General features: G+C 54.7%; 1 protein-coding gene across 2 annotated transcripts; it reads right to left on the bottom strand.

Moving 5' to 3' along the window:
• Nucleotides 1–1,525: 1,525 nt before the first annotated feature.
• Nucleotides 1,526–9,232, bottom strand: LOC122207984. 2 transcript variants are annotated; one of them, XM_042918467.1, is made up of 5 exons: nt 9,150–9,232; nt 7,952–8,025; nt 3,332–3,499; nt 2,654–2,785; nt 1,526–1,797 (listed from the first exon to the last, which is right to left on the bottom strand). In XM_042918467.1, exons 2-5 carry the CDS (start codon nt 8,022–8,024, stop codon nt 1,661–1,663), a joined length of 510 nt encoding a protein of 169 aa, XP_042774401.1. In that variant the 5' UTR covers nt 8,025; nt 9,150–9,232; the 3' UTR covers nt 1,526–1,660. The 2 variants fall into 2 exon arrangements, with proteins under 2 accessions (XP_042774401.1, XP_042774400.1); XM_042918466.1 differs by lacking the exon at nt 9,150–9,232 and adding an exon at nt 8,593–8,611.
• Nucleotides 9,233–9,281: the final 49 nt, after the last annotated feature.

Raw genomic sequence — 9,281 nt, 5'->3', positions numbered from 1 at the left:
AGATGAGAGAGCAAAGGTCAGGTGGCCCTCTGGCGTAGGGATGACAGACTGAACCGGGCACGAACGCTGCTCCCTCCTGAATTGCCACTACGGTGGCAGGAGAGGGGCAAGGACACAGACGACAGGACTCCAGGGTCACATTTTGGAAACTGACACTGATGTACAACTAGAACCCTCTTAGCAAGTTCAAGAGAGCAGGTTCCAACACGGTAAGGGCAGGCCTGGTTACCCCAGAGAAAGTCCCCAGGCTCAAGGAGACTTTGTCTGGAGCTTTCCGGCATAAGACTCCGGGGGTCAAAAGGACCTTCGAACACCGTCTCCGGGACTCTCTCGAGTTCCCTCAGGCAGAGCCCTCCACTTCTAGCCCCGTTTAGCTCCTTCCTCTCGGGGTTGTTCTGTGGAGGGACAGTGGCCTTGAAGTGCCTGGCCCGGGTAGGTTCTCAATCAATGGGTCATTTAAGGGTCAGAAGGGCCAGGTAACGAGTCAGGAGTGACCCTGGGCCACGTCAGGCACCTCGGGCCCATGCAGGAGCCCACCCTGGGAAAGAGCTGAAAATGGTACCATCTAGCAGGAGGCCCGAGCTTTGTAGGTGAGGCCATCCGGAGGCTATACTGGCCTCACACTGGCCCTCACAGCCAGACTCCCATCCCCCACAGATCCCAGCATCCCTCCCCCCAAGGCGGGGAGGGCCTCCCGGGGAAGTCAGGGGGCCCTTCAAAACAAGGGAGCAAGGGCATTCCTAAACCATCAGGACGATTCTACAATCAGGGGTTTTACATAACCTGCTCAATCTTCAGCTACTTAGTTCAAGCCTTGTAACCACCTGTGACAGCCTCTGATCGAGCCCCAGGCCACCTTCCCCTCCCAGTTACGGCTGCGCTTCTCAAAGGCCGCCTCCCACTCTCCGCACACTCCCCACCGAGGCTGCTGGGAGACCCCTCTGTGCCAGCCCTCTGCACAGCTCCTTGCATGGAACGTTCTAGGATCTGTTCTGCTGTTTCGGCAGGGCCTCCAGGGATCAGCGAGGGGATATGGCGGGCAGGGCAGGCGGGAGAGCAGGACAGCGGGATGCGAGCCCAGAGGGGGCCTGCCGGGGCTGGGATGATGGCAGTTCCCTGGCACGGACTCCGACGTTGCTTTCTAAACTAAAAGGCTGAGAGCGGCCAGGGAACCACGTCCATCACTGACGGAGCTCAGCCCGCCCTTCCTAAGCCCACGGTCACCCACTCCAACCTGCACGGACAACGTCAAGGCGGGAGGGCGGTCCCAGAAGAAAAACAGCCATGGGGGCTTCTGCTGGCCCAGCTTCCACGATGGGATTTCACGCTCATAAAAATTTCTAGTCGAAAACCCAAACACCCCGCGTACAAAGACCCTACGTTTCTCGTTTTTCTATGACGTCCCCTTGTTACTCTTGCTATTTCGTCTACACCCGAGATAAGTTTGCAGCAGACACTTGGGACAAACCGTTTCAAACAACGGGCACTGGCGCTTACAGTCACCAAAGAAGCGACCAAGGCAGGGTTCACGTAAACTGCTCGTTTATTAGCATCGGTACTGCAACATAACAGTTTCCGGGAGACGCGCTGAGCTGCACGGAGGTGGCGGAACGAGGCGAGGAGAGGCGAGGCGAGGCTCGGGTGGGCGGAGTGGCGGCTCCTACTTCTTCCACTCGTTCTTGTCGTAGTCCCACTTGGCTGAGAAGCCCTGGATCGGGCTGACCTTCATGTCCAGCATCCTCTTGGTCTGCTTAGCCACCCACTCCTCCTCGAAGGTGTGCGGGATGGGGCCATACACTAAAGCCCAAAACAATTTCATGAGACAACGTCGTCCTGACCGGTTGTTTCTAAGCCCACGCGTTACACGGGTCAGGCCTTCCCCCAACACACTGGCCGCCAGGCTAGCAAAGTCATCTGCCGCTCGGCACCCACACCCACACCCACACCCGGGTTTTGAATTCTGGGCACTGACAACTCTTGATATTTCCCAACTATTCTCTGTTGACGAAAGGTTATCAATGAAACACGAGCTGAGAGCACAATGTCTGCTCCGTAAGACGTAGACGAGGGGGCCTACAGACCAGCGCTGAGCACAAACAAGAAACCACGAGTGACTTGTGAGTCCTGAGGAACACGTCCACGGTCAGACCAAAGGTACAGGATCACAGCCGTCGGGAACGGGAAAAAGCCATTCTGCCCGGACACAAAGAACCCGGGAGAGGTAGCACGGAACGAGCAGACAACTCCAACGGCCTCTGTGCAGACCCTGTGAGGTCTAACGACCCAGAATTCTGCTTATGGAGACACAGTCCCTATTCAATCGAAACAGCCCTTCGATAAGAAACAACGCCCTTTTCCTTGACCGAACCTTCCCGACGCCGTCCTCCAATAACGTCATAAAGCGCCACAGAAAGGCGGTGTGCCATACAGAGCAGGAAGTCCTTCGCTACCGAGCACGGCCCGCCGCGAAGAAGGCAGAAGGTGGCTTACACCGCTTCGGTGAACGTGAGCCGGACCCCAGAGCGGAGGCGCCCGCCTCGCGCACAGGCGCCCACGGCCCACTCCCGGGCGCCGGAAGACGGCGCGGAGCCGACCCGATCCGGGCCTGCGTGGCTGCGACCCGAGACCCCAGGCCCCCGCCACCCCCACTCACCATAGTGCTTCTCCCAGATCAGGAGGAGAGCGGTGAAGCCGATGAAGAACATGGCAGCGCCCACAACCGTCTTCCACTCGTTCGTGCTCCTGTTCATTTCCGCGAAGCTCTCGTTGAACTTCATGCGGTACACTGGGGAGAGAGCACAGCCGTGCGGGTGAGGTGCGGGTGAGGGGAGGCCGTGCCAGATTGTGAGGCGGGGCCCGCGACACGGCCGAGGGGCACAGCGCACACGCACGTGCTCTCCCACACGGGTACGAGGGGTGGCGGAGGGGACGGAACACACCTAGTCTGCTTTGAGCACGAAAACCCCACAGAACCAGTGAAGTCTTCCTCCTCGGGTTACGGTGCAGGATCCACTGAGTCCCCAGAGTTTCACCCCCACCCCCCGCCACCTGACGGGGACCTTCGGCCTCTGATCTTCTGTCAGTAAGTTAGAGTGGACACCGCCCACCCGGCAGGGCCGCCAAGAAGCCGTGTCCGCACCCTCCTCCTGGGGGACCGGAGCCCCAGGGACCCGGGCAGAGGTGCGGCCAGCCCACAGAGCCGGGACCCTGGAACAAGCCCCCGGGACACGCCCCGTGCTGGTCTCCGGGCGGTGCCCCCAAGCTCACAGCCCAGACCCCGGCAGACATTCTCTCTCACACGGTCTGCCAACACTTCTGCTTCAAGACCCACATTCAACTTTCTCATCGATGGAGAGGCTGCTCCAGGGGGCCTTCTCTTTCTCTTTCAAGGCCTTCTGGCTGGCAGAGAGGTTCTTGACGTGAGCCACGTCGGGCAGGGGGTAGTCACGCCGGTCCACATAACCCGGGAGCGCGTAATCTTCACTCTTCACGACGCTTCCTACAAAACACAGCGACGAGTGTTTGAAAATTCACACGGGTTCCGAGTGACCAACCCACACGAGGACAGGCGTGTGCACCCTGAAGACCTCGGTCGTCCCAGGGACTGAGGCCACAGTGTCACACGGCCGACGGACCGTCGGGGGAAGCAGGCCCAGACGGCGGGGCGAGGGTGCGGGGCCGGCTGAGCGCGGCCCTTCTCGCAGCCGACACGCCCCTGCCAGGCCAACTGCCACCGGGGACGGCGGGGTCACGCGTACCAGCACCACGCAGAGGGCACGCGGGGCTCTCGGGACGCCCTGCTGGCCTACACGAAGGCCCTTCTGCAGGAGACTCAAACTAAGGAGGGAGAGCAAAATCGACAGAAAACTCGTAAAAGAAACAAGCGTCCAAAGGTCAGAAACAAGACACAGGGCGCTGTTTACTGTCCCAGAAACAAACAACCTGCGCCCAACAGAGGAGGGACGCAACTACCCCCACAGGCGTGTCAAAGGCGTCATTCGTTCACAGGTTCAGAAATGTTGGCTGAGCACCTGTTACACGCTCGCCGCGGCTCCAGCTGAGAGAGCAGCGAACAGAGGCGGCTGCCCGTGGGTGCTCACAGGCCAGAAGCGGACAGACCCGTGGGTCCCAGGTCACGGCACGGGGGCTCGGGAGAAAGAAAAGGTACAGCAGAGGAAAGGAATCGGGGCGCACGTAGAGCAGGAAGCAAGGGACGGCAGTCAAGAGAACGAGGAAACAGTCGCGTCCTCAGCAAGTCACAGAAGATCCCGGGACTTTTTTTTTTTTTTTTTTTTTAAGATAAACCGCTGGTGTACTTACACGTCCACGTAACTGAACACACAAAACTCCCGGCAGAGCAAACCCAAGTTGTTATCAGTGGAGAGAGGACAAAATGGGGATTTCTGCTCCAAGAGATAGAAATCTTAGTGCCTTAAAACAAGCACGCATCTTGTGTGTGGCTCAAGAGAAACAGCTCAGAAACCAGAACACAAAGGAGTATCTTCATTTGTATTTAGGGCTTTCCCACTGCTGAAAGCTGTTTTTTCAATTCCATCCTATGCTTGCAAGAAAACGCTGTGATCCAAACTGGTCTGGAGGAGTGAGGTCTTGCAAAAATGCTTCGCTTCCGTTAGCGGAGTCGCCATGAGCACACGCTCCCAGGTCACGTTAACAACAGTGACCCATCGCGGCACCTCAAGCAAAGCACAATTTTTCTAGATGTTTATCTCTGGAGCGCAAGTGACTTAGGTATACCCAGCCCGATTCCAAAAACTTGAAGGTGGAAAGGACTGGAATTACTTTCCACGGTTCTATAAAAATGAGTGGCCTAAAAGAAACAAATGTCTACCAGCACTCAGCTCCCATTAATCACTAAAAACAGACGTAAACTGGGGTAACGAGGACATTCCACAACTGACCGGTGGTTATGGCACAGCTCAGGAACTCAACTCAAAACCACTGAAGGGCGCTTTCAATGGGCCCGTGTCTGTCGTGTCAATCACCTCTCAGTAAAGTTATCAAAATGCGAATGCTCGCAACCTTGGAACACTCTCAGCATAAAACTGCACTTTCCAGAACAAGAACGGCCAACGTGTGGTCTCGGGGCTGCAAGGGTTCTCAGCACTTTGGGCCTGGTCCCCCACACCCCACAAACATTAGCACACCAAGCATTCCTTTAAGAGGGAGACGAAAAGAGACTTTGCATCTGAGCGAGGGGCTCGTCGCTGCTGTCCTCAGCTGGGTGGGTCTTTCCCTGAGCCTCTGCTGAGGAAATCTGGGGAATCAGGACTGGCCCCCTCGATCATACGTGTCACAGCACAAGCACCCAGACACAGAGGCGGCTGCCGGTGGCACTTCAAAGCGCTACTATCTTAGGGGGAAAACCAGTCCGTGTATTCAGGCACCACACATGAAAGCTAAAAACGGAAGGCCAGGGGCACCCGGAGGGCTCAGTCAGTTAAGGGTCTGACACTTGATTCGGCTCAGGTCACGACCTCACGGTTCATGAGTTCAAGTCCCACGTGGGGCTCTGGGCCGACAGCACCAAGCCTGCTTGGATCCTCTGTCTCCCCCGCCCCCACCCCTCCCCTGCTCATGCATGCACGTGTTCCTTCTGTCCTCAAAAATAAACCTACAAAAAAAAAAAAAAAAAAAAAAAAAAAAAGGACAAGACCTATTCAATGGACCGCAGTTTTCTCTACCTGCGCACTGTGTACCAAAAACACAGCAATGAAGAAAGGCAGGTTCTCAGCCTCAAAAAAGTTTGCATTCTGGAAGCAAAGAGACGACACACAGAAACCCCAGTACGTCAGCCCTCCAAGCAGACAAAGCAGGATGATGTAGGCCAGGCAGCATCTTCACCAAGGGCGGTGAGGAAAGGCTATTCTAAAATAACAACTCTGGAGCTCTGAGGCAGAAGCCACAGCCTGCCACACACCAGGAATGGGTCACACCCCTGGGGACGGGGACCCTGAGCACCCGGGAGAGCTGCCTTGGGTCTGTCATTTCCTTTTTGCGTATGCTTTGATAACATCAGAGAGGCCTAGTGCAGATCTTACCCCAGACACGAGAAGCCACCGGAGGATTTCAAAAAGGGACTAATTTAACTAAGAATAAGTTTTGGCTAATGCCACTGTAAACAGAAGGAAGCTGGCCTCTTATGAAAGGCCAGAGTGACCAAGGGGACGTGAAGGAACTTTCGGGGGTGACGCAAATGTCGTAGTCCTGACTGGCATCGCTGTTACACAGCTGTGTGAGCTTATCAAAATCCACAGAACATTACGCTTACAAAAGATAAATTGTACTTTCTGTAAACTGCACCTGCAAACGAATTAAACAAAGCTAAAAAAATATATAAGCAAAGCCAAAACAGAAACAAAATATAATCTGTCATAAGTGACTTGCTAGGTTTTTTAAAAATGTTTATTTCGGGGTGCCTGGGTGGCTCAGTCGGTTGGGCGGCCGACTTCGGCTCAGGTCATGATCTCGCGGTCCGTGAGTTCGAGCCCCACGTTGGGCTCTGTGCTGACAGCTCAGAGCCTGGAGCCTGTTTCAGATTCTGTGTCTCCCTCTCTCTGACCCTCCCCCGTTCATGCTCTGTCTCTCTCTGTCTCAAAAATAAATAAATGTTAAAAAAAAAAAATTAAAAAAATTAAAAAATTAAAAAATAAAATAAAAAATAAAAACGTTTATTTCAAGAGAGAGAGGAAGAGAATCCCAAGCAGACTCCTGTGCAGAGCCCAACGCAGGGCTCACCCCCACGACCATGAGATCTTGACCTGAGCTGTAATCAAGAGTCACACGCTTACCTGACTGAGCCACCCAGATACCCTTGGCTTCCTACAATGAAGGAGTGTTTCATTCCACACCTACTAATTAAACAACAAACTTGTCTTTATTATATCCCCATTTAAATAACAAACATTTCAACGATACTCTCACCAGATGATTTGTGTTATCCTGGACAATATAAGGAATGGAGGAAAATGTTAAGACAACAGACAGGATCACCAATTCGAGGACACAATTTCAAGGAAAAATTCACACATAAAAGCAGTTGAGGCAGTAGCAGTTACTGGTTATTGAGCCCCTGGATTCATAAGCCTTGCTCTCCCAGTTATCACTACTCAAGCCTTGCACTTGACCCCTCCCTAACACAACCTGCCATGGCAATTTGCATTTTGTCCTTTCGCTGGCTTTCTCTCGGTCTAGGATGCCATTCTCCTCTAGAATATAAGGGTAACCTATTCCTTCAGCACAGAGAAGCCGCCCCTCCAAAAACCTCTCCTGAACCCCAGGCCGGGGTAAGTGTTTCTCCTCAGGGCACATCACTTATTCAAACACTGTCTTCACATATCTGTCCCTCTCCGGACTGCAAACATCCTGGGGAAAGGCCCAAAGATGCTTGACAGATGCAAAACTAAACTCGCCATGTGCTGCTGGGCACTGAACTAAACTCTTTACATATATTTCAGGTGAGAAGAGATTCCTACACGTAAGTAGCTCATCCAAGACAAAAATGAGATTGAATTCTGCTCAGGCTAGAAGTCCAAGCTCCTTCCCTTCCATTGCCCCAATAATGCAAGTAGTATTTAAGATAAATGGTTGAGACTTTTTTAGGGGGAGAGAGGAAATCATTAAAGTCGTGCATGGTGGAGATCTCTTGAAAGGGGTGGAACTTGAACCTGAAAAAAATGGGAAGGGAAGGAAAAGGGGGGAAATATCAGTGTAAGCAAAACTCCAGACTAGTATTCAACATGATTCATAAATGCTCTATAATCTAGAGGTAAGCCCTGTTAAAATATTGATACCCCCCCTGAAGTCCCACAACAGCAGAATCAGGATCTGAGCCACCTTAGACCATCTGTGTTTGAAACTCCGGCACAGGAGCTCACACACAGTGGGAACAGGATGAAATCAGCTCAGCCCATTTAGAAGAAGTTACACTTACCATGCGCTCGTACACACACAGAGGTGGAAATTGCTCGCTTGCCAATTAGGCTAAACACTCTGGTAGCCAACATTCTGAAAGAGAAAAATGCACACCTTCTCTATGAATAAGGGCAAACACCCATCGGGGATTCCAGTGCATTTGGGAAGTCGATGCAACTTTGGTTTTTTATCCCCCAACATCTATGACCCACTGTTTCTTCGTTACCGACTCTAAATTCACAAAATACCCGAGGATGAGATTTTTCTTAACAATCGACACGTTTTTACGGGGCTTCATAATAGGCCAAACGCCGTAATATATACTCAGGAAATATATATATACAGGAAATTAGCAGAAAACTGGCTTTGTTAAAAAAAAACAAGAAGAAATTTTAGTGAGGAGACTAAACCCTAAAGCGCTGAGCTACCATGACGGGCTCCGCTGTCTGGACGAAAAGGGTAAACAACTCAAAGGTACCGGCATGCACTGCATGCAACTGAGCATTTGGTTAAAAACCTAGCATGTGCCTAAAATAGGAAGAAGACATCAGGCAGAAAGGCTGCAAATACGGCCTGGTCCACTGCCAGTGTCCGCGGACGATGACCTGGATGACCCAGCTCCCACCCGGGACCTTCCGGCTTCGGGCCCATCTCCCCTACCTCCCCTTCCTTCCAAACGGGGACTTCAGCAGGGGACTGCTGGCGACCAAAGGGACGCCGAACGCATTGAGAAAACGCACAATAAACATAAGCATGACGTCAGGGCTGAACTGGCTCGCACCCTGCGTCTTCTCTCCCGGGGCCTGGCCCGCGCGTGGGCGGACGCGGGACGGCTCTCCCCGAGCCCCGTGAAACCGGTGCGGTCGCGCAGTCGTAGCTGGAGGGCTGCGGGCCTAGGCTGCAGAGCCGCCGACCCCTAGGCCCCGCCCTCGGCCAGCGGGCGCTCCAAGGTCAGAACCCGAAACCAGACCACGGCCGGGGCGGCGCAGGTGCAGCCAGGCGGGATGCCGCGGGGCGGCACACAGGCCGCGAGCCGGCGGCCCCCGGGCCCCGAAACCCCGCCGGCCGGCCTCAATGTCACAGGGCTCCGAGGCCCAGTCGCCGCTCCCTGCTGGCGCCGGGCCGCCGGGTCGCGGGCACGCTCGTCCGCTGGCTGCCGGCCCCTGGCCCTCCCCGGCCCCGCGGCGAGGGCCGCCCGCCATCCTCCGCCCGCTCACCTGCCGCCCGACGCTGCCCGCCGCGACCGCCGCGACCGCCCTCTATGTCCCGGCTGCCCGCTACCGGAAGAGAGGAACGAGGGCGCGCGCGGAGCACCACGGGATCGAGGAGGACCCGGCCGCGCCGGAGGT

This window comes from Panthera leo, chromosome E2 (assembly GCF_018350215.1).
Source record: "Panthera leo isolate Ple1 chromosome E2, P.leo_Ple1_pat1.1, whole genome shotgun sequence".
Taxonomy (NCBI): Eukaryota; Metazoa; Chordata; class Mammalia; order Carnivora; family Felidae; genus Panthera; species Panthera leo.
Note: the sequence above shows the minus strand (reverse complement) of the source record. Positions and strands in the feature narration are given on the sequence as shown.

Excerpts from the sequence above, each read along its gene's own strand:
- LOC122207984 (XM_042918467.1), bottom strand. The coding sequence starts at position 8,024 with ATGTTGGCTACCAGAGTGTTTAGCCTAATTGGCAAGCGAGCAATTTCC. Across the intron at positions 3,500-7,951 it reads TGTGTGTGTACGAGCGCATG|GAAGCGTCGTGAAGAGTGAA; the intron begins GTAAGTGTAACT and ends TGTGTTTTGTAG. Across the intron at positions 2,786-3,331 it reads CATCGATGAGAAAGTTGAAT|TGTACCGCATGAAGTTCAAC; the intron begins GTGGGTCTTGAA and ends CTCTCTCCCCAG.